Source organism: Solanum pennellii, chromosome 6 (assembly GCF_001406875.1).
Source record: "Solanum pennellii chromosome 6, SPENNV200".
Lineage (NCBI taxonomy): Eukaryota > Viridiplantae > Streptophyta > Magnoliopsida > Solanales > Solanaceae > Solanum > Solanum pennellii.
In genome coordinates this window covers 55,752,854-55,778,064 of record NC_028642.1, presented here as the reverse complement: position 1 = coordinate 55,778,064, position 25,211 = coordinate 55,752,854, and the positions used below count along the sequence as shown (strand labels likewise).

General features: G+C 32.9%; 3 protein-coding genes across 3 annotated transcripts; 1 reads left to right on the top strand and 2 right to left on the bottom strand.

Annotated features, from left to right (window-relative positions):
• The first annotated feature begins 5,988 nt into the window (after positions 1 to 5,988).
• LOC107023494 lies at positions 5,989 to 14,060 on the top strand. The gene is made up of 4 exons (XM_015224205.2): positions 5,989 to 8,008; positions 8,275 to 8,571; positions 9,021 to 9,112; positions 12,821 to 14,060. The coding sequence occupies exons 1-4, from the start codon at positions 7,028 to 7,030 to the stop codon at positions 13,692 to 13,694; spliced, it is 2,244 nt and encodes a 747-aa protein (XP_015079691.1). The 5' UTR covers positions 5,989 to 7,027; the 3' UTR covers positions 13,695 to 14,060.
• A 228-nt stretch (positions 14,061 to 14,288) lies between these two features.
• LOC107022475 (GDSL esterase/lipase At3g27950-like) lies at positions 14,289 to 16,702 on the bottom strand. Its single transcript, XM_015223076.2, has 5 exons — positions 16,335 to 16,702; positions 16,060 to 16,251; positions 15,790 to 15,974; positions 15,212 to 15,482; positions 14,289 to 14,766 (listed from the first exon to the last, which is right to left on the bottom strand). Exons 1-5 carry the CDS (start codon positions 16,564 to 16,566, stop codon positions 14,516 to 14,518), a joined length of 1,131 nt encoding a protein of 376 aa, XP_015078562.1. The 5' UTR covers positions 16,567 to 16,702; the 3' UTR covers positions 14,289 to 14,515.
• Positions 16,703 to 17,067: 365 nt separating this feature from the next.
• Positions 17,068 to 20,774, bottom strand: LOC107023436 (ribosome-binding factor PSRP1, chloroplastic). Its single transcript, XM_015224130.1, has 5 exons — positions 20,258 to 20,774; positions 19,386 to 19,529; positions 19,023 to 19,292; positions 17,479 to 17,587; positions 17,068 to 17,394 (listed from the first exon to the last, which is right to left on the bottom strand). Exons 1-5 carry the CDS (start codon positions 20,540 to 20,542, stop codon positions 17,264 to 17,266), a joined length of 939 nt encoding a protein of 312 aa, XP_015079616.1. The 5' UTR covers positions 20,543 to 20,774; the 3' UTR covers positions 17,068 to 17,263.
• Between the last annotated feature and the right edge of the window lie 4,437 nt (positions 20,775 to 25,211).

Genomic DNA, 25,211 nt, shown 5'->3' with positions numbered 1-25,211 from the left:
ATTATTGTAAATAGTGATTTTCTTCATATCAAAACGATGAAAAGTACAATACATTTTTTTTAAAAATGATGTCAAAAATTTACTATTAATTTATCGGAAGCAAATGTCGAAATTATGAACAAAGAGCAAATAACAACGTTAGTTATGAATTTATTAATAACTTTTTTATCACAAGTGTAAAATAGAAAATATCAATCTAATATAAAACGAAAAGAAATAATTAATCTTTATTTGGTCACACATTATCTTAAATCTTAAGAAAGTAAAACTATTTCTAAAAAATAGCAAGTTTATTTTTCCTTCTATATTACCAGTACTACTTATTTATTTTTTGAGTGAATATATATATTTTAAAAAATATCCATGAAAATTGCTAAAATAGTGACAAAAATTAGGTAGCATATTAGTCGGTGGAGTTATATATCTCACCCCTTTAGTATGAGCATTAATTATATGAGGGTCCAAAAATTTTCAATTGTCATTATCAATTGCTATTTGTTGAGGCTACATGAGGACCAACGTTCACAATTCTACTCTCAATATGTCATTATAATCTTTTCGAAAATAGTCTCTTAACGGAGTCGCTCAATTGATTGATTATTTAATAAGATAAAGATCCCTTCGTAACTAATTTCCTCTTCATTCTCCCTTTTCCTATTTCTTAAAAAAATAGAAACTCAATTATCTAATTTATTTTTAAAAAATATATTCAAGAAGTTAAATTTCTCTTTGGAATCTAATTCTTCGTTTTAGATTTTATTTTTTTTTCCCTTGTATTTCATGGTGGCATGTTTTTCTAGATAGCGTTGAAAATTTAGGATAATCCATGTTTTTTAAAAGTAAAATTATAGAAGGGAATATTTTAAGTCTTTTTACAATAATGTCATCCAGAAATAAAGCACACATAATGCACTCTCATGAGCTGTATTTAAGATTAAGAGCATGTTTGGAATAAATTAAAATCAAAGATTAGTTTTTTTTACTTATTATTTAATTTTTGACAAATAAATAAAAATTATTATCCAAAAAATTTTTTTTAATCTAATTTTGATAAATATTATTGAGGTAAGATATGACGGGATGGAGAGAGAGTTTAGAGTGGTTGGAAGGGGTTGTTGGGGGCATGGGGTGAGAAGGTCAGGAGAGGATAGGGCGTGGTCGGGTATTTATGGATCAGAGTGGATGTGACAATCACTAATGAATTTTATTTTCTCTACTCATAGATCGAGTTATTCCTAAAAGAATTATGTTCAAAGAATTTTCATGAACCAATCATAAAAAAGTTAAATATAAATTTTCCACTAAACATTAATTAATAATATGATAAAAACAATAATGAACTTGTTATTGTAATGGTGAATAATTGCATTTTTTTTTATAATACAAATTAAATGTATAAACTACAAATTATTATTATTTTTTTTTTTTTATGAAAGCACGTCGTTAACATGAATAATATTCTTGCTTTACTTAATTTCTTACCAAATATAATGGACTTTTTTAGCTTTGAGATATGCTACTAATCATAATTAGTAAAGGCAAAAAGATGAAGAAGCTTCATGCTTAAATCTTAACTAACTTTACGCTAATCATTGGTACAACAACTTCTCAAATTTAATTAATTAACTTCACTAAGTACTTTATTCTTTATTTTGCCTAACAAAATATAATTATGAGTTAAAGACCTTTTTTAAAAGCAGGTAAAATATCATTAGGTCACTAGCCATCAACTCCACCTGTAGATATTAACCTAAATGGTCTCTAATCCTTAGGGTCCACCATAATTAGGTGATCTAAAATTGTTTTTTAGTACACTTAATTATAAAGGAACACAAATTTAGAACCTTATCAACATTTTAAAGCACATCGAGAATCGAGATATACTTTCTGAAATACTACATTCGAATTCACGAGTTACTAGTCTAATAATTCTGAGAGAATTGGTAATAAAAATAATTAAATTGATCAATTCCAAATAAATTAAGATCGATAATGCATATAATCAGTTATCACAATTCATGTTGCTCGATGCTTCGATCCATTAAAATAAATCTAGGTCTAAACATTATAAAAAGATTAGTGTAATTCTCAATTATCACATGGTTATCCTGTAATTGCTTTCTAGTCAATAACAAATATTTCAATTAATAATTGTAATCGCATCGTACATATAGATAGGGACTAATTAACCACCAAAGCTAAATGTTAAAAATTGGTAATTGATTTCTTGAATATAATTAAAGAGCTCAATTTTTTTTGAGATATATGAGAGAAAAAATATATTCTATTGCTATTTACGTAACGATTTATTTATAATAATATGGCGTTAATGTTTAACCAAAAAAATATATTATATTGGCTTTTTGTTTCTTTGATAGTAACAGATTAACAACGTTTTGATTTGACAACAAAAAATTGTACAAGTAATTATAAAGTCCTGTCCTTATTTTTTTGAAGTTTAAGTTTGATCTATCAAAGCAATTAAGAAATACTAAAAAATTAAAAAACTTGCCAAAATTTTCTAATTTAATTTTATTGCAACTACGTCATTATTACTGATTTATGTCATAATCATAAATACAACTTATATGACGTTTAATGATAATAAGTTTTCCTCACAAAAATATTTAGAGGTAATAATTGCGATGTAGTTATCATAAATACTTGAGTTAATGTCTACTTTCACATTTTTTGTATAAAAGATTTAATGTAAGTTTTAAATACTTAAAAATACATATGGTCCCATAGTATATATGAGTAAAAAGCTTTAATTAGTGATACAAAAACTTTTGCTACAAGGCAGCTAAGCTATAATGCCATATGACATTCTTTGCAAACATTAATTAAGCCAACGGCAATGAAAAAGTCAAAAAAAAGTGCATGTGATTATTATTAATTCGTGTAATTAATAATTAATATTGCAAACGTCTTTCTTTATCAACATATAAAGTTCTTACCCCTTTAGTCAAACGGTTAAATTTTACTTTTTTTTTTTTTACGAAGTAATTTTTTATTGTTATTTTTAAGTTTATGTATGATAAATAAAAGTAAATTTTATTGAATAAATCTGATGCGATAAACTCAATCAAGAAAGCAAACAGATGGTTCAAAACTTTAATCCTTCAATTTTATGAGATCACCTGTTATATCAACTTGATCAATACTCTGGTAGATTTTATCGAACTTTGTCTAAATATTATAAAAAGTTCCTAGGTAATTAGGTGTTGTTTGGTTTGAAAAAGTAAGAAGTTAAAAAATTTTGTTTGGATATCCTAGTGAGAACACAAGAATGCTTTACTCCAAGTATTTAATGCTATCTATATGTAAGACACTTCTTGTGCAATTACTAGCATGGTTTGTTTAACCATTTAATTTTATGAAGTCGATGAAATTATTATTAGAGGTAGACTTAGGTTACGATATGCTAATTTGATATAGCAAAATCATGAGCAAATGATCAAGTATTTAACGATGCACTTATTAGTTTCAAGAACAAATAATATCTATTATTTAAACAATTATCGTGTATCTTATATGAAAACAGACTCACCACTATTATATTAGAAAAAAAGTATAGCAATTTCTTTGTTATTAACTCCTATAACTAACCTTAATTTGTTTACCATATTTTTCTACATGAATTAATTTTTTTATATTAATGCAACAAAAACAATATAACTACCCTATAGAAATATAGCTAACTAACACATGGCTAAAGAATTAGGGTAGATTTGTAGAGATATATTTTTGCATTATGGCATTCAAGAGAAGTACTTCATATAATTTAATTAAACTTTTAACATTTGATTTATATTATAATTTATAACCCCACAAAGGCACGAGGCATTTTTTTAAAAGGTCTATCCCAGTATGATTTAAAAAAATAATTATTTCATTTGAGATTTTTTTTTATAAATCAAGAAATTAACTTTCATTGTAAAAACAAATTTCATATATTAATTTTAAAAATTTAATTGATTATCTGATGCAATATATAAAAATGACAGGTTGGAGTATTTTTTTTGGGAATTTTCACATACAACCAGTTAAAAATAACCTAATTACTCTCCACAGCTATAGTTTGATAACTACAATTCGTAGATACATGTTATATGAAGGAGAGAGGCGAGCGAGACTGGAAGAGAGAGGAGAGAGGAGAGAGAGAGGGGGAAAAGAGATGTGAGAGAGGTGAATTGTATAGGTATATCGGTTAGATAATTGTATATTATACACATGTAATTGTATTCATGGCAAACGAGATTGGAGAGGGAGGAGAAAGGCGAGCGAGATTGGGAGAAGGAGGAGAGAGGCGAGCGAGAGAGGGCAGAGAGTGGGAGAGATCAGGTGAATTGTATATGTATATAATTGTATATTACACATATGCATTTGTATATATGACAAGCGAGATTGGGAGAGAGAGGAGAGAGACGAGCGAGAGAGGGCAGAGAGTAGGAAATGGGTGAATTGTATATGTGTATAAGCTAAATAATTGTATATTATACGTATTCATTTGTATATTCTGGCAAATTATACATATACAAACGTGACTAATTATACAAATCGAAATCAACTCACGTAATTAATGTATAATATTAATCGCAGATGAAAATTATAACAAACTATAGCTATGATGAGTAATTAAATAGTATAAATTTATTTCATCGTGTAATTTTTCTTTTACCTAACATGCATATATTTAAAACTCATTTTCCACCTTGCACCACGTGGGTACAAAATTTATAATATCTTCCCTTTTCCATTTTCTTCTCCCCCACCATTTGCAGGCGTACACGCAACCCAAAATTTTAAAAAATTTCAAATAATTTTTATATATTTTGGAAAAAAAAAAAAAAACAAGATCTAGTGTGTGACTTGTGTAATTTTCAATTTACTTATTAAATACTCCATATTAGTTTTAAAGATATCTCTATTTTACTTTGCTAGTTCGAGAATAAACATTTAATGCTATTCTTTAAGTTATTTTTATCTTAGTAATACTCAGTTAATTTCAATTTATATGACTTAATAAAATTCACCTTTTTTTTCTATCCTGTTTAACAATGATAACTTTAAAATATCAATTTTATTTTTAGTGAAATGACTTATAATCATAAAAATATTTATAACTTATTTTAAATCGTTAATTTTATAAATATTTTTTTTATTTTTAAATTTAATTTAATTAAATTATATTATATAAATCGAAAGATAAAAAATATCTCTCTAAGAGAGAGGTTCCAGCTAATTAGGTGAGTGTATATATGGAATCTCCAACTACTGAAAACAGTTTTATAAACCGACAATAGCATGACCTTAGCACATGCACCCATTTGCTATACAATCAACCAATATTATAATATATGACCTACCCAATTATATATATACATTTATTAAAAATTCTCTATCTAAATATAATTTTTTTTTCTTCAATGAAAGTTAGTATTTACCGCAAGTATAATAGTGATTGCGATAACTGATAATGATAATATATAAGTAATACTCTAATATATAGTGGTAACTAATGAAATGATTATTATGATAATTAATATTAATAATCGTAAATTGTGAATAAAGGGAGATATCGACTAATTGCGCTAAGAGCAATGGGTGGTATATATAGGTGATAATGGTGAACGACGATGGTTAGGATGTATTAGAATTTTGCTATGAATCTTAATTATTTGGACTCATCATGAATTGGTTGTTGTGTTTGATATTGAAGTATCTTTACGTTTGGTTGTTACAATATTTGGAAATTAAGAGAAATAATTTTTCTGATAAAAATAGGATAGATAAATTTCGTAAGTAATATTCTGACTTATTTGACATCTCCAAACACTCCTCCACCTTAGCTTCCATTGCCACCAACCCCACACACATCTTTTATCGTGTTTGTCTAAATTAAAAATAAATATTTTTGAGATAATATTTTATTTTATTTAATTACAAAACACAAACACAAAACCTTGATGAAGAAAAAAATGAGTAAAATTTAAAGATGTCCTTGTTAGATTCTCTTTAGCTCCAATTTTTTGGGCTCTGTCATATTCTCTGAAAAAACAAACCTATTCCAACAGAAAAGCATTATTCTTTGGAAGTGAAAAAAAAAAGAAAAGAAGAGAAGAGAACATTATCAATGGATAAAACTTACAAAATTTTTGTACTATTTTTTTATATTATATTTAATGAATTTGTTGTCAGCCGGACCAAGTTGAATAGTTGGAATGAATCAATCATGTGATGAATGATGATTTCTTCATCTCTGGCATCAATTTTTGTTGTGTTTTCCATTATACTAATCTCATAAAAAAGAACCCATTTTGAGGACCCTTCACTTCAGATTCAGAAGCCCACTTTCAATTTGGACACTTCTCAAGTTTTCTCCTTCTCTCTCTCTCTCTCTCCTTATCTTTCACACTTGTGACTTAACTAATCAAAAAGTTGCCTTTTTTACTTTGTACTGAGGCAATCAATGCTAACCCTGAACCCTTTTTCCTCATCTCTACTCTTTCTGTACAAGAATACATCAATATATATTTTTATGGACTACTGTACTAGTTTATTACTTTGTTTTTTTTACTTAATACTAATAAATGTATAAATGCCAAACCCCCATTTTGTTCCTTCCTCTTCTTGATTCATTTTTGGGGTTTCTGGCTTTCTCTTTCTCTTGACCACTAATGGCATCAAGTTCTTGAATCAATGAAAGTTGGATGCTTTTGTTGGACTAAAGAAAGGTGCTTTGGCTGTGAATCTCAATAGGGTTATAAAGGTTTGATTTTTTTGATCTGTTTGAGTGGTTTTGTGGGATTTTCATTTTTACTGTACTTGTATGATTGAACCCTTCTTGGAGAACCATCTTTTTCCTCTTTTGAGTTAGAGTTGTTAGCTGTAATTTTTTTCTTTGTTAATCTGGAAATTGGGAGAAAGAGAGAAAGAAGCCCTTTTGCTAGATTTCCTTTGTGAAATCTTGAAAGTTCTTCAATTTGGTATCTTTTTCTGGTAATGCTAATTGAAGATTTGGGGAATGGCTACTTTGGTACCTGGTGTTCTATTGAAGCTTCTTCAGCATATGAACACAGATGTGAAAGTTGCTGGTGAGCATAGGTCATCTCTGTTGCAAGTGGTTAGCATTGTGCCAGCATTAGCAGGTGGGGAGCTTTTTCCTAACCAAGGGTTCTACCTAAAGGTATCAGATTCTTCTCATGCTACTTATGTATCTTTGCCTGATGAACATGATGATCTTATTCTTAGTGATAAGATTCAATTGGGTCAGTTCATTCATGTTGAGAGGCTTGAAGCTGCCTCACCTGTGCCTATACTTAGAGGGGTCAGGCCCGTCCCTGGACGACACCCTTGTGTTGGAACCCCCGAAGATATAGTAGCAACTCATTCTTTAGGCTTCCTAAATAACAATGGTAATCTGTCTCCTGGTTCAAAATCGCGAGACAAAACTAAGTCTCCTTCAAAAGCATTAGGTAATAGTCATGTGGCGGCGAAAGATAATAAATCTGCAGTTTCGAGATCAAATGGTGGTACCAAACAGGAAAAAGTGGAAAAAAAGAAGCCTACTTTGACTTGGTCGAAGTCTCACTTGTCAAAGTTAGCATTAAATGTAGTGGAGAAGAAGGATTCTCTAATGAGAGTAAAATCATCTTCTAGCTCAAGATCAATACCCACATCTCCTACAAGTTGTTATTCATTACCGACTTCTTTCGAGAAGTTTTCAAATGGGGTTAAGCTACAAGCAAAGGTTAAGGGCTTGGAACGTTTGGAGAAAGCAACAACTAAACCTGGAGTGGAGAAGTCTAGTTCTGTTCGTGGGGCGAGTCCAACACCGAAGAGACTGCTGGGTGGGAATCCATTGAAGAATTATCTTCAAGGACTTGAATTGGAGCCTAAGGCCCTGAGGAAGAGCTGGGAAGGGAATATGGATTTGAAGAGTAGAGAGAGTCCCAGATTGAGGGTCAACAAGCATGATTTGAAGCCTGAACTGAGGAGCACTTCTGTAAGTATTCTGTTTTCACCCTACCTTGTTATATAATGTTTCTGACTGTTGGGGTATTGGTTTAAACTGATTAAAATGTAAATCCACTTTCCCTTTTATGATTCAGGGCATAGGCTATGATTGGCTTTTAATGAAGTGAAATTTGATCAATATTCTTGCAGGATTGTTTTCTGCAAGCAGCACGCCACCTTAAATTGTCATTTAATTATTTGACTCTTGATGCATTTAATAGATTTTGATACTCTATGTGAATTCCTTGATGGCAGGTTCCAAGAAAATCAACTAGTGAAAAATTGACAAGTAAAGAAGATAACCGGGGAATACTTGCAAAATCATCCAAAGAGGAAAATAAGGCTCATACATCCTTAAAGAAGTCCACAAATGGAGAGCCTGTTGACGCTGATAAATCAAGTAAGCAGAAAATATCCAAGGGAAGAAAGCAACCTGGGGAAGTCAATAATGGCTTACAAGACTTGGTCAAAGTTGCTGTCAGTAATAGAATTTTAGCAGATGGAAATGTTGCCTGGTCTTCACTCCCATCTTCTCTCACAAAGATTGGAAAGGTATGCCATTCTGAAGTGCTTGCATTCTTTACAGCTTGATGGCTTCTCCGTTCACTCCTTAAATGTTATTCGTGTATATTACATCTATAACCATTTCTCACCCAGAGGTCTGTAGCATTTAAGACAGTTCTAACCATGTTAATGCAGTTCTTGTCATGTTTATATGCTGTGGTCTCAGAGTTATGTTTGCCTAGTATATTTCCTCTTTAGTTACAGATTTCTGAAAAGCATTTTCTGTTTTCCCATTTTTTCTAGTCACCTGATGGTTCTGTAGTTTAAAGGTTTTTTAATATTTGAGTAGGCATGTGCAGCCATGTATTTGCTTGTGAAATCTTATCTTATTGGGCCATTAAAGTGCATTATCACACTGTTACCTTTTTCTTTTTAAGTTTATTATCGGAGATCGGACTACTTATTTGATCTCTGAAAAATACCATTTTATGTTATAGGAAGTCATGAAGCACAGAGACGCCGCACAGGTAGCAGCCATTGAGGCTATGCAGGTGGCTTCGGCTTCTGAAAGCTTGCTCAGATGTCTAAGGTAGTCCTGCTTCTTTTTTCCTTTTATTTTGGAAAGTAGAGATTTAAGGTACTTCTTTTTGAGTGCATTGTAAAGGTGAATTTTAAGCGCTGAAATCAGTTTATTTGCTTCAAGTTAAGACCCTTGAGCTAGGCAGCATGTTGTGTGTGTTGATAAGGTAATATTTATCGATTTTGTGGGGAGAAAACCCTCTATACAAGTTGTATAAAACCTAAAAATGGTTCTCTACCATAGACAATCTACACAATCAGGGAGCTTGTGAGTGCACCAAAAACTAATTAAAAGGGACTTCGTGGGTGCACCAAGAACTAATCAAAACGGACCTCGTGGATGCACCAAAAACTAATCAAAAGAGTTTAGGTTATATCATATATGGCTCCACACGTGGCTTAATTCTGTATAATCAGTTGCCAACAAATTCGAGTTGGCACCTGGGCCTAACTCAACCCCAAAAGCTAAGCTCATGAGGGGAGGTTTGTCCAAGTCCATATAAAGACACCAATTTTTCATCCCTTTACCGATGTGGGACTTTTTTGGATGAGCTTAGCATGGGTGAAAAGCACCACTATATTCAACAATGTGGCATTTGCACCAGGAGTTAGCTGAATGGGACTATGTGCGTTAAAATCGTGATCATCTTATCATCGCGATGCTGTGTTTAGTTGCCTGTTATGGGTAGTGTTTGTGGGTGGTAAGCTGGACCTCAGATTGTTAAGATAACAGCTTCGATTACCTATACCCTCTTTTGGACAAGAGTAGTTCACTGTCAATTTCTCATTTTCCATTTCTTGCCTAAAATACAACAAATGAACTGTTCCGTCATATACCATATAGGTGAGGGGCTAGTTGCTGAAAGGGACTGTCAGGTGTCTGATTATGGTTAGACGACTACCACTGCTAATCCTCAAATTAGCTTATTTTCATCTATTCAGCAACCTTACTTTTTCGGGAATAGATCATAGCTTCAGTTCATATGCATGATTCTAGTCCTCCAGTTTAGAATATCGACTCTAAGCAGGACGGTTGACATGCAACTGGATGAGCCAGAATATATTTGCAGATAAGACTCTCCACATGCCTACTGAAAAAGTTAGGAGGATTGATTAGGTTAGGCGAACAAAATTCTGCCTTAGAACTGATTCTTTCATAGGCTGTTTTGGTTTCAGTTTTGCTGTTGGCGCCTGTTGCCCACCTAAAAAGAAAAGTTAATGTTCTGATGCTTCGGCTTCCTTCACTTTTCAGTAATCCAGCATGGTCCGGTCATGTGAAGAGGAATTGTGTGGATTTCCCTGTAAGGAGGTGTTACACATTGGCTATAATAGATGTTAGGAGGGATAGAGATAGGCCGAAGAAGAACATGAGGGAGTTAATTAGATAAGGAATGGCATAACTACACAACCCTAGATAGGAAGGTATGAAGATTTAAAATTTGGGTAGAAGAATAGTAGGTAGCCGAGGCAGGGTCTAGACTCCTCTCTTCTCCTTCACATGACAGCCAGTTGAAATGTGTCTCACTGGATTTATACTCTCATATAATGAAGCCAAAATGTTTACTAGTTTGTATGGATAGCAATATTTTCTTCTTGTTGAATGAGAAAAGTGACCACCCAAAGATCTTCCGACGTGCAATTTTCAGTAATGTTTTCTGGTTTGATCATTGTTGCTTCAATTTCAATTTTACATGGTAAAAGTTGGAGTTAATATCTATAAAGTTCTTGATCATGCTAGCAGTTGCATTTTCTCAATCAGGGTGCTTGAAATCTGACATGAATAGATTTTAGCTAAAAATGATATGAGATAAATATGATTTGATTTTCAGCCTTTGAATGTTTTTCGTCATTAGAGTAATGTCTGTTTTCTAAAGTTAGAAGGAATCCACATTGTTATGGGCTTCTTGACCGAGTCATCTTGGACCTTTTGTGATAACAATGTTGAGAAGATTTTTTTCCAACCTGAATTACTGCAAAAAGTAAAAGAAAGGAAGGAAAAATGCAATCCAGCCGGCCCCAGTTTCCACCTATAAATTACAGACCATACCTTTTTAATGCTACTACAGTAACTCTTTAACAAAAAGGAAGAAATATTCCCTTCTAGCAACCAATGGGCCCTTCCAGCCAATAATGTTGGTTTTCCAGCAGAAGTGCCAGAAAGGGATAAGTTTCAGCTGGATGTGGGGAATCATGCTGGAGGAAGGAATTGTTCTGGTTGCTCTGCATTTTTTCTTTAATAACTGTGGTGTCCAGGTCAGCTTTGTGCTCCTCGATTAATTCCATAGACTACTTGCCACCCAAGCTGCACCGACTCTTCAATTTCGATGTCACACCCGTGTCGCATTTGAAGAGCCCGAGCAACATCGCTTGCCACCTCCCACCAACAAGAGGTATCAGGTAACTGATGAGTCTATCAAGGCTAAGACAGATGACAAGAAACCATCTAGTGTTATATCTTGGTTATCAACCACCTCATTGACCACTAGGCCACACCCTTGGGTGCAGGTTGCTCTGCATCTTTTTTATGCTTTTGGATGAAAATCATTTACTTCATCAAGAAAAAAAGAAAGGAATAGTTCTGTAGAATATTCTAGTTATGTTTCTAATTATTCATGGTAGACTGATTAGCAAGTTAAATCAATGTGTTGGGTTAATATCGAATAAGGATTACTTTGCTATCCTACACAAATAGTGGATCATGGTTCATTCTTCTTTTTTTTCTTAGTTCTTTTTATGAAGATAATTTCATTAAATGGCATCAAGAAGATGAATAGCAAAAATATACAACAGAAGAGTATCTGCTTATATACAAATTTTACTGAAGAACTAAGGAGCATACATTATCCAAAAGAAAATTCAATATTAGTTACAGGGGCCTGATTGAACCAACTAATAAATTGATCAGACATTTAGCTTTGAGAGTGTGATTAGGAGTTGAAATCCCCTCTAAGCATCTACATTTCCTCCCACTCCAGATGCACCAAAATATAGCAGCAGACATCATTTGCCAATTCTTTTGATGGATTTCCATAAGCATCCTAATACTATAAGGCATGACCCAGCGAAGTCCAAAGACTGATAAAAATATGCTCCAAATGTCAGCTGCTGTTGTACAGTGTAGAAACAACTGTCTCACTCTCTCAGATTCCTCCTGGCACATATAACATCTATCACTTTCTTAATGCTTCTTCTGCTAAGGTTGTCTTGAGTAAGGCAGCATCACACATTGTTGTCTAGATGAAACCAATTACTTATATGGGGGTTTCTGTTTTCCTATAAGCTTACATGGCCATTTGTCAATCAGTTCCTCGTTGGATCATAGATTTGCCATGTCCTCTTTTGATATTGTAGGTCTATCTTTGGATCCTCCCTGTTTCTAATCTGTCCTGCACCTGAGAGTTGACCATATAATCTGATATTTTTATAATTAATCCCTGAAGGTCATTTAACTCCCAAACCTGGATATCCCTTTTGAATTGTCCCGCCCATGAGTTATCTTGCCAGTACTGTGCCACATTGGTGTTTCTATTATTGGCTGGTAAAAATAAACTTGGATATACATCTTTCAGAATCTCCGGACCATGGTTCGGTTTAGGGGTTATTATAACTTTAAAACAGTGGTATCTCTACAATTTGTTTGTTCATCAGTGCATCAACTGAAGTTTTTCTTTTATTACACAAACTTACAACTGCTGATTGTTCAATTTCAATTGTTCAGCACATATTCTGAGTTGAGCTCCTCGGCAAAGGAAGATAACGCACAGCCTGCTGTTGAGCAATTCTTGGCGCTGCATGCGAGTTTGAAGAATGTTCACCTTGTTGGTGATGCTTTATCCAAGACCATATCAGCTGCTGGTTCAGAATCAGATCATGAAGAAAACCCTTCTGAAGAAGCACTTAAGGCTGTATCAGAAAAACGGAAGCAAGCAACTCTATGGGTCAATGCTGCGTTGGCTACCAATCTGTCATCATTCTCAGTGTATAGCAAAAAAGCAACTTCATCTCCAATTGCCCCTTCAGCTCCCTCGCCAAGCCCAAAGACTATCGCTCTCAATCAACCTATGCTAGTCCTTGACAACTCAACCAAAAGTACGCTTGCAAAACCTCAAGCCAAACCCCGCCCGACAATGAGTTCTAAGATTCAGTCATCAGGATCTCAACGGCGCTTAACAGATGGGATAGCTGCTAATCAAAAGCCAAAATCTCCTCCTCCAGCGGATTGGGTCAGAGGAGACGGTCTTGAAGAGGCTGTTGACTTGGCCGAGATGTTACGAGTAGCGTCCCAAGACTGGTTCTTAGGATTTGTAGAAAGGTTCTTGGATGCAGATGTGGATGCCTCAGCTTTATCAGATAATGGTCAAATAGCCGGCATGTTATCCCAGCTGAAGAGTGTGAACGACTGGTTAGATGAGATCTCCTCTAGCAAGGATGATGAAAGTCCCCAAATTGCTTCTGAGACCATCGATAGGATAAGAAAAAAGATCTATGAATATCTTCTCACTCATGTGGAGTCTGCTGCAGCAGCTCTTGGTGGTGGAAGTGGTGGTAGCTCACAAGTGCCACCTACAATAGAAACCAAAACGAGAAAATGAGTTCTATTGCATAATGCATACTACTAGCAACTCACCTTTCATATTTGAAGCATGCTCCAATAGTCCTTCAACCGCCAAGTGGTTAAAAGAGCTGAAAGTTTTAGGATGTGTATAGATTCTAAAATTGGTCGAGGTAGAGTAGTTTAGTATATATATTGTGCAGACAGGGAGTTACATGAAGTTCAAGATTTCCTTTTTTTCTTTACCTGGAAACTTTTTCTCATAAATTATGACTAGCTCAAAGTCGTGAGTATATACTTATGTGAGTTCTGGAGAAAAGGGAACATGTCCTTTCTCCTTACCTTGAACGAGTAACAATGAACTTTTTACTGAAATTAACCTTATAGTTTGATTGATGACGTTATGCATCTCAGTGTTATCATTTGAATTAGGAAGTTGTGGACTTGTCGGAACTTCAAGGTTTTCAAGTTTCTTTCACAATCTTGCTAGAAATGACCGAGTGAACTGTCCAAGCTTGGGTGGACAGAGTTGCCTGGTACTTGTGCTAGTTGGAGGTAGCAATTTGGCGTGTGATTTATTAGTTTGCTTGAGTTTGAAGTGTAATAATTATTGTAGTACCAGTAAAAGATTAGCTTCAGATAATTTCCCATGTACTTAATTTTTCTTATAACAAAAACCATATGACAATTGAGACAAGGAGTAGCAGATGACATTAAAATGACCATACATTGAAGATAAGATTGAGAAGTTCTTATTGGTATTCCAGTGGTAGACAAATATAACATATGTAGCTCTATGTAAAGGACTAATCTTGGAAATTGCAGGATAATCGTGGCGGTCCAAAGCACATCTTGTTAAACTCAGGTTAATGAGTGACTGCAAGATTGTTCAATGGGAACTGGAGGGTCTGAGAAAGAGCCATTGAGAATTGATTTGGCTAACCAGACATTTGCAGCATCTGTGTAATGTACTCCATCCCAGCTAATGTACTTTGTGGGATCACTACATGCCTTCCCATGCTCTGTGCCATTCACTATAGCTGTCTGACCACATGCAACTTCAGAACCATTATTGTACCATCCACAGCAGAATTTCAATGGGTCTCCAAAACCTGTTTGCCAATAAAAAAACAAAGCATAATTGACCATATTAGTTTAAGTTCTATGTGCTGATAGTTCAAAAGATAATTATATAATCAGCTCATTCATAAGGTAGCTCAAGGTAAATCTCTATGATAAAACAATTCATAATTGTTAACCTGATAAAAATAGTTACAAACTGGTATAATAGGTTAAATAAAACACATTGATTGTGTAAACAGAACTTTTTACAAGTCACAAGTTCGACCAGTGGAATTAATCATTGATGCTTGCATCAAGGTAGATTGCCTACAGTTAGGGTACGTGCCCTTTCCCAGGCTCTAAATGAATGGGAATGCTTTGTCCGCAGCAGGCTGCCCCTATAACTGCAACTTCTAGGAGGAAATTAGCATAGGTACAGTATGGTTCATTCTTTCAAAGAGTAGTGGAGTTTATTAACAAAGCAATAGAAATTACCTTGTTCCTTGGCAGAGCTAATTAGTTGATACTTAGCTGAATAAATGTCAACATAAGTAAATGCAGCACCAGGAAGCTCTGCTCTTAAGTGTAATATCCTGTCCTTGAGTTGCTCGTTAAACTCACGAGCCACCTTGTTTTCGTTCTCTATGCACCCAATGCCATCCAATCCCTGAGGCTTCAATGGATAATCTATCACACTGTAGGGCAAACAGCCAATGGGACCTGTATTGTGGATCCAGAAATTCACAGCCCCTTCATAGTATAGTTGCTGCACAAATCATGTATATACACAAACATTAGTAAGAAAAAAAAAAGAGATTCAATAATCAAAAGTTAGTGTTTGTATCCCAAATGTGTAGCATCTAAGCCAAATCCCAAGTAGAAAAAACACGAGAGATGTTAGGTATATAAGAAAGCAGGCCTTATGCCTTAGTAACGCGTGTTCAGGATATGGTGGACACTGGACAGTAGGCTCAAAACCATATATAATGAAGGATGGTCAGTTAAACACCCTTTGTGAGAAATTTATACTATGTGTATGAGCTCTACGAAAAAAGAAAAAAAAAAGAACATACATGAATTGCTTGAGTAAAATTGTCTATGATTAGTGGAATGGATGCTCTGACTTGTGCTTCATGGGTATATTGAAAACCATAAGAAAGGTCATTCTGTCCAATGTCAAATGTGTACAGTGCCTTTGAAAAATCTTGTGGATTTGCAATGTTGACTTTTGAAGAAGACCATTTTGATTTATTTGGAACTGCATCAATAATGTCAATAACATAAACACTCAATACAATGTAAATATTAGTAGAAAAATTAAGGCAATGAGAAGTTAAACTCACTTGATAAATCAGAGAGCAAAATAGTCCTTTTTTTGAATTGTAAAAACTGAGAAATTTGAACCTCAAGGCTAAAAGGACTATAACCACCAGGAAGTATAGATGAACCTGCTGTTGCAAAATTTGCACCATTTCTAAAATTTGCCATTACTGAATCTAAATATGGACTCAAGTACTGTAACTCCAACCTGTCAGCTACAACACCACGAAAAAAAAATATTTAAAAAAAATCACAACTTGAACTCGTGATCTCCTGATCAAACACGAATAAGTTTTACCTATGAGGTCTATGATTAGACGACCATCGCACATTCTGCCCATTGGACTGCCAAAGAAAGTTAGTCCATTGGGTGGAGGCACTTGACGGAATGCTGCTGATTTTCCACCGGTATCCGAATTCGAGTCACCAAAATTATATATTGCTGGAAACACACACTTGTTACTAATTTCTCCATAAACTAATCCCAAGTATAATAGTAATGCTAACAATGTTAATACTAATTTCTCCATTGTGTAGTTGGTTTTTGAATTTTGTAACAAACTCCTTTTATCTTCAAGTTTATATAAGATAATTTGCTTGCTTGATTAGATAATGTCTAGGCTCTTTGTATCATTTAAAGATGAATTCTTGCATCTCTTGACAGACATGCATCATATTTATAATTTTTACATAACTATCAACTATTAATACGTATGACCTTAAAAAAGGCATTTTGAAGTATATGCATGCAAGTAACGTTTTATATTTATTAAGAGTTTTCTTTTGTTGACTATGGTGATTAATTACGATAATTAAACGTATGTATAACTCTTCATATATGAGATTATCCAGTCAAGATTTTGTCGTTTATAATTCCATGAATCCCATTAAATATGTAACTAATGATTCTCAAATGTGATGAACTATGTATTTATTCATAAGGATGTTAGTAGACCCTTTTTTCAGGTTTGTTATTAGATAAAAGATTTTGTAATCTGAAATATGCACTAGTTAATATATTACTACAACAATAGAGAGGGAAATGAAAAGTTGCATTTTTCCTTGTCAAGTTATAGTTACAAATTTTACAGAACTCATTTCATACAGAAGCTTTTTTGGCAATATATTCTCAATTCATAAAAATGTTTCTTGTGACTCTCAAGGAGTGAACATTATGCTAAGCAAATGTACTCAGTGACTAACTAATAACTCTTTTACCAAATCGATTTATTCTGCTATCGACGGTTCTTTCTCTGGTTCAACCTCCAAGGGCTCTAACTTCTCTGTTTTACCATCTTCCTTTGGAATAATAAGTCCATAACCCCCTTCTTTTCGTCTATAAACAATGTTAATCTCACCTGCAACAAGCATAAAATCATTAACCAAATACCTTGAAGCATTTAGAGAACTGTTTATGATGTTGTAAGAATGTTTCTCAGTACCAGTTTCCTCATTCCGGAAACCATAGAAGTCATGGTCGACATTTTCCAGCTGTTCAATTGCTTCATTGACACTTAAAGGTGGCATGTCAAAGGACTTCTTACGAACAACCTGAAATAAAATATGAACGGAAGTGAGTTTGAGAACAGAATTCTGGAAACATTAGGCAAAATACCCAATAAATCTATATCTAAAACATCATTAACCATTAAAAGGTTGTTTATACTCATTTAAGCGAATGTAGTAAATCTTGATGATCAGATCATTACATCTCAAGCTAGGATTTCGAGGGTGATGTCTAATAAAGACTTGGTGCATCATTTAGTATTCTGCAGAACAGGCAGTAAAAAGCATAAGAGGGAAGAGTCGAAAATGATCTACAGTTCTACATCCACCCGACAGACAAGATTTTGTTCACTTAAAAGTGACAAAGCACGTTTTATTGCTTGGGGAGATTGACAAAGCATGACGTGAAACAACAGAGGCATTTATATCAAGAAGAGATTATGAATATCTGGCTACAGCATCGACTGCTCGGTTTGAGTTGAATAAAGACACAGGCATTTGATAGGCAGTGAGGGGATTTGGAATGGTAGAAACAGAAAGGACAAAGGCGTTCCATACAAAAAAAAAGACACTTATAGATAAAGGACAACCTTATTGTATCTGGAATGGATATTACACCTGTAATTTAGATTAAACACTGTAACTACTGTAAAGATGAGCCTAATGTACATGCCTCAGTGTTTGGCAAATGCAACAAATGAAGAAGGGGTGTTCCCAGGAGAAAATGGGCAGGTGCATCTGCTATCACATAACTTAAGATCAGAAATCAGGATGTTTTAAGGCATACGCCAACCCTGTTCATAGTACTGCTAAAAAGGTCACCAGATCTTCGTTCCTAAATGGTATTTCAAATGCTTTCTAGGTGAACCATTATAACGTAAAATTTAGAAGTTTTTCCCTTTAAAGCGAAACATACCATACCTCCACAACAGCTACCAGTTATCTCCGTTCAAGATACTTACTAGTTCAAGGACTGAAATAAAATTTAAAAATTGACACAGGAAATGAAGTCTTTAATATTTTATCAAGATCCTAGATTACGATACCCAAAAATTGTTCCACCCATCAATTCTAATTCTACTCTGATCCACCATAAACATCAAACAAAAAGATGATAACCATCTTATTTATCATCACATAATCAGATGTCTTTTTCCTGGTCTCTTACTACTTCTCTTCTGTAATACTCTAAACATATTATAGAAGAATAATAGGACAAGAGTATGGCATCCAACGTCAAAAATGGAATACACATTAGCAAAACTCATTCAGATATTCTACTCAGTTAAAAAATATTAATTGAGCAAAATATCAATTGCCAGCACCAGTAAAGCCCTTTAGTCACAGTGAAAAACATGTATCCTCACTGCTGCTAGGAATTCAGTCAAGTCTAAGCTAAAATGCCATGTCAAACTTGTAGTAACCAACAAAATTGAGTGCAAGAAGAATATTTGGCAAAACATATAAGTTCAGAGACAACCTCAGTAACAAAGCCATCACTCTTGTCATCATCTTCAACTTCTTCCTCTTGGGAAACTGTTTCAAGATCCTCTTGAACTAACAGCGCCTCTGGGTCCCTGACTTTCAGCCTATCGAAGCCCTTCATGTGGCGACCATGGTCTGAATCCTTCTCCTTAATTTTCCGCAACTTTCTCTGTATAATTGATGATACCATATCTATACTTCCATAAATTGACTCACCGTCTTCCTCTGCACGAATCACTCCATGCTTTTTCGTAAATAAAGTAACCTATAGTTCAGGAATGTCAGTCGAGTAAATTTTGAATGATAAAAATAATAACAAAAACCTAATGTAATGAATTTTCAAGTTTTTGGTGCATACTTCACATCTTCGAATTTTTGGGCCTTTTCCAAGCTCTCCACCTCGAACAGACAGCCTAACATCCACTTCCCTGGCTAGATGGCTGTGCTTTTGAACTGCCTTACCCAACTTCTCTTCCACATAGTCCTTTACAGCAGGTGTTAACTGTAGTTGCACCACAACAATAAGTCACCACCATGAACACTTTAAGGCAAAAAAAATAAATTCCATTTGAGAAATCAATCTGCTAAGACTTGTTGTTTCATTGTGAACTAGCTATTGAAATGGTTCCAAATACGAGAGTCCAACAAGCTAATTTTTTTAATCTCAATTCATACATATTTTTTCTACAACAACTACGACACAATCACAATAAGTTTGCTCAGCTATGTGAATCCTCATTGACCATGTCCCTTCATTTAAGATCATCTCAAACTAACATTAAGCAAAACAAAATTAGAAATGACTCAATGAGTAATAAAGATACTAGAAGCTCTCTATATTTTCTTCTCTGACAAATTAGAGAACCACTAGAAACATAGAACATGACTAAACTATAAATCCAACTAATTGCTATCACATTAACAGATTTTTCTTTCATTGTGCCCTATTTTTCACTGAAATGGTAGATCCCATCAAAATTAGATTTTGATACAGAGACATAAGATGCTAAAAGGTACTATTATGTACGCAGATCTTAGTCCTACTTTTTCAGGACACACAGGTTGTTTCTGATAGACCTTATAGCACCTGAGTAATCATTTGATAGAGGAGTATATTCAAAATCAATTAACTATTTTTCAGAAAACCCAAGTTCCTATGAAATACACTTTAGCAGATATAACCAAAAAATGCAGGGAACTAATAATATTGTAAATCCTAAGGAGTGTAACCTCAAGATTTTTCCCTTGAAGAATGAGTTTAACAGAAGAAAGAGGACCATCCCAAGACATCCGGACCCCAAAGGATTTTGTCACCCTATTCCTGACAGGAACATTAACTTCATTCATCTTGAAAGCTGAATTTAAAAATCCTGAATTGGTAGATGACAATGTCAGTGACAAAGCTGGAGAAGCAGTAGCGGGACAAGAAGAAGAATAGGATGAGGAACCAGTTGGGTAGCTATGGAGAGAGTGAAAAGTTGTTCCCACGGAAGGGGAAAGGGAAAGAGTCGCCATTGTTGTATATTGCAGGAACAGTAGTAACTGGAGATTTTTGAGTCAATTTATCGATTTAAGGAGTAAAACACTTCAAATGGGTTGATGAATTTTGTGGGTTCTTGATAAAGATTGGAACTTTGTAGGAGAATCACAGTTACTTTGTTGCTCGGTACAGTAGTGTGGGACTGATGAAGAAGAAGAAGAAGAAGAAATGCGTTATCCAAAATGAGATGATGGTTGACACGTGACCTTTGCATAATTTGCAAGAATGGTCCCTCAATTTGTAGTCAAATTTCATTTCTCATACATATCTAAGCTGACGTGTGATCACGAGATATGGAAATGGATAATATTCATGCCCATTTAGGAGGGCCCAGCCCATCCTTGATTTTTTCATTTTTTTTTTAAATATTGTTTAATTTTGAAGAAATATCTACTAATAAATGGAGGCAATTTAGTAAATAATATCTTGTATTTATTAATTATTTTTTAAATGGATATGGAAACAAAAGGTAAAACATATTTATTTTGGGACCAATAGAATATATATAATAACCAAAAATAAAGGTGAGATGAAGCAAGTATACAAATATATTATATACGTATACATATACATAAATAGAAAGGGAAGGAATACCTATCGGTTGGTCTAAAGGTATCCAAATACAAACCTTTGGTTTAATCGAGTAACTTTCACGTATATATAAAATTATATTTGTATGTTATAGTTATAGTTTGCATAACTGTGCTCCATAGCAAACATAAATAGGTATATTTTGTTATATATATACAAAAGAATATAGTTGTATAATTTCACTAAACATATATAAAAGAAAGTAGTTGTATAATCTGCTTTGATATACATATACAAAAGAACAATTGTATAATCTATGTTTGTATAAAGCGAGAAAAGGAGAAAGACAAGAAAATTGGGCAGGGAAAGATCGTAATTCTATAATAATAAGTGTATAGGACAAAAAATATATGCATTTGTATATGTATATCTATAATTTTCTCTCGTTTTATACAAACACAAACACAATGTATTTGTTTGTGTTTATATAAAGTGAGAGAGGCGAGTGAGCGAGCAAGATCTGGAAGAGGGGAACGAAAATATATGTATATCTACAAGTTTCTCTCGCTTTATACATATACAAACATATTTTATACATTTACGTTTGTATGAAAGCGAGAGAGGCGAGGGAGACAACGAGAGTGACGAGCGAGATTTGCTATGGGATACAATCAAAACATAATTATAACATTTAATTTGAATTAATAGTTTGCTATTGCATGTAATTTTTTCATCTTTTTAACATAGAATACTCTCTAGAGCCCAAACAAGGCCCATAAAATCCATATGAATAAATAGCCCAGTAACTTTTCTCGTTTGGTTTGATGGACTGCTTTTAAGGGCCCAAACATGAATGAACATATATAGTTTGGTTACTCATAAAATTCTTATTAACAATATAGAGAGAAAAGTCTCAAATATAATCAAAGTTTTAATCGAATTTGTTGTAACAATATCAAAAATATCAAACTTTGAAAAGATTTTTTTACCCCTTATACCATTTCATAGTAAATCTTAAAGGTATATGTATGCCTATATGAACAACATGAATATTGCATCATCATAAATAATAATGTCTTCATGTGGGCACATATACACCTTTAAAATACACAATTATATAGTGAGGAGGTAAAGGTCCTAAAGTATCGTAACAATAGTTTCGGTCAAAATTAAAAGTATTTTTCAAACCTTTTCCAATACTATCTCTAATCGATCATGGCTGGTCACTTTTTATACATTTTATATTTCTCATCAATTTTATACATTTTATATTTCTCATCAATACTGATCACGTGGAGTAGTTAGCTTATATTGTATGATTCTAACATGCATAATATATAAACATGACCGTTAACTTGACGTCAGGGGATAACTATAATTTTTAATTTTGGGTGTGCATAAGTAGACACTTAAACTTGTATAAAATTGAACAAATAGACACATTCATCCTACATGGCACCTTACATTGCGATTTTGTGTCTTACGTGACGTCCTACGTGTATTATGCCATGTAGGACACGTGTAATTACTTGTTCAATTTTATATAAATTTAAATATCTACTTGTATAAATTTTAAAATTAGAGGACATTATTGTTCGCTTAAATTAAATTAAAAAGTCATGTTTCTATAATATGCCATTATAATATGTAGAAACATGTCAATATTGGATTAATACTTCAAAGAACTTAAACTGCACGCAAATATTATGCAATTGAATTTGTCATACGAAGAACTTAATCATATTATATATTATAAATATATCTATTCCTTCCAAATTCCAAATGTTTACACCTAATCAATCATTTTAAATTGAGTTAACTAAGAATCAAAGTATGAATAGACCAAATTAAATTATTAAAAAGATAAATATCTATTCCTTCCAAATGTTCACATGTATTTAAGGCTTTAATTGATATGCTTTATCGTTGAAAATTACACTATGTAATTAGAATTTAAAAAATATATTTCAATTCCTATTATGTCTTTTTCATAGATTTTTAAACATATTTTATAGTATTTTAATAAAAATTTTGACATCACCACTTACGAAGTTAACATCGATAAGATAAACGTCATCTAGCATGCGTCATTTACATGACGCCAAACTCTTTATATCAATGGACCTACAAATTGTCATCTCGTTTTCTGTACTAATATATTGTCTCCATGCATTTCGTTCGTAATTAAAGTTATTCAGCAACTTAATTATGAAAGAATATATTTTATGTAAATATATATTAGTTATGCGAAAATTTGATATTTATGTATAGTTATTTCATCTTTAATCATGTATAAATTTTAAGTAGATTCTCTCATAATGTATATATACTCATGTATTAGTTATGTGGTTGCCCAATTTTACACACGTAATTTATCTCGTAACCACCAACCAAACGTTCATGATACGACACTCACATAAAATTTAATATTTACATAACTCTTCTCTAAATTAACTATCAAACAACTTGTTAATATTCATCTGGCCTATATTGCATATCTTTCTTTTCATATTTTATGAATAATATGTATAAAGAATTTAATTCATTTTTTTAGTAAGATTAAAAAGATATCTCTTCCTATATTCATACTTAATTGTTATACAAAATCGTTTGCTCAAAAAAATTCATCAAATTAGAAAATTTTCTTCTTTGAGACCATGATGAATAACGTTGTGTTATAATTAAGTGTAGTCACTTAGCTCATGTCCATCGCGAGCAATAACAAAGTCAAAAATATTTTTATAAATACTTATAATTTAATATATGTTATATAACAAATAATTTTTATCTATATAAATACTTCATTCAAACTTTTATACGCACTACGCATAGTATAATTTTTTGACGAATAATGTAATATTCAACTAGGTGTACGATGACATTGAAAAGTGGAAGCCATCATATATATAAATAAAATCTCGTTAATTATTGTTCGTTATATCGATGGAAAATATCTTTGTTTAACCCTACATGTATGAAAAGATCTCTAGCACTGATTGAACAGTGAACTTTTTTCTTTTACAAAAATTAAAATGGATTTCCTAGGCCACTCATATCCTCTTCTTTGGATATGCAAACAGACATATCTACATTGACCAAGTTAAAATTTAATAAAATTTGAATTTATATAACAATTAATATATATTCAATAGACAAAAATAAATATAACTTTACACTAAAATTATTAAGTCGGAACGAGTGGATAATTCTAACTCCGTTCCTGTCTCTATCTACTTAATAATTAATTGTAGTTTTAGGAAACGTGTTATCGATATGCAGTACCAGAGAATAGAATAGAAACATATTGTACTACAAAATAAATTGATTTTAATCATAAAATGGAGCAAGCTATTCATACTAGTGTGAATTATTTGTTGTTGAATAAGAAGGAAACTGACGATTAGAACATGTCAAAGGAACAGGTCCAACGTAAGGCAGTTGACTGACTTGTCTATAGTAAGTGTTGATGAAGAAGGAAGCTGAGGATTGGAACATGTCGAAGACTAGCGAGTTACAACACTTGCTGTAGACAAGTCAGTCAACTGCGTTACGTTGGACCTGTTTCTTTGACATGTTTCAATCGTCAGTTTCCTTCTTCTTCAATATTTATGACCGTTTTGATCTTTTCAATCATTTCATTTCATTTGTCCTCATTTAAAAAAAATAAAGTTTGTAGTAACTTTTTAGTTTCAATACATTTGAAATTGTAAAATTAAAAAATATTCTAATATGTTTAACATTATTTGAATTTATAAGTATTAGTCATATAAAAACAAATAATTTTTTCACTTTTTGCACGTCATCAATTCAATTATAGGTACCAAAATGAGTTTGTGATGCAATAATCACGAGATTATTTCACCTTTAAGTAGAATTTTCAAATTTTAATTATAAATATATTTATCCTAAATAAATTCTGTAATACGCGATTCAAATTCAATCTATATTTTAATATTGGCTTAGATTAAAAAAAAAAACAGGTGACTTGCTAGTGGAAGGTGCACCGTCTTATCAGCTGCGGAGACTTCCGTCAATTTCTTGACTTCTTACATGTTGACTTATGAACTCATCAATTATCTATTGCTAAATTCCATCAAATTTAACTACTACTAA

Coding starts and splice junctions, on each gene's coding strand:
- LOC107023494 (XM_015224205.2), top strand. CDS start 7,028: ATGGCTACTTTGGTACCTGGTGTTCTATTGAAGCTTCTTCAGCATATG. Junction 8,009..8,274: donor CTGAACTGAGGAGCACTTCT/GTAAGTATTCTG, acceptor CCTTGATGGCAG/GTTCCAAGAAAATCAACTAG. Junction 9,113..12,820: donor AGCTTGCTCAGATGTCTAAG/GTAGTCCTGCTT, acceptor TCAATTGTTCAG/CACATATTCTGAGTTGAGCT.
- LOC107022475 (XM_015223076.2), bottom strand. CDS start 16,566: ATGGAGAAATTAGTATTAACATTGTTAGCATTACTATTATACTTGGGA. Junction 15,975..16,059: donor TTTGCTCTCTGATTTATCAA/GTGAGTTTAACT, acceptor TTATTGATGCAG/TTCCAAATAAATCAAAATGG. Junction 15,483..15,789: donor ATTTTACTCAAGCAATTCAT/GTATGTTCTTTT, acceptor TGATTTGTGCAG/CAACTATACTATGAAGGGGC.
- LOC107023436 (XM_015224130.1), bottom strand. CDS start 20,542: ATGGCGACTCTTTCCCTTTCCCCTTCCGTGGGAACAACTTTTCACTCT. Junction 19,293..19,385: donor CAAAAATTCGAAGATGTGAA/GTATGCACCAAA, acceptor CCTGAACTATAG/GTTACTTTATTTACGAAAAA. Junction 17,395..17,478: donor TTTCCGGAATGAGGAAACTG/GTACTGAGAAAC, acceptor TGCTTGTTGCAG/GTGAGATTAACATTGTTTAT.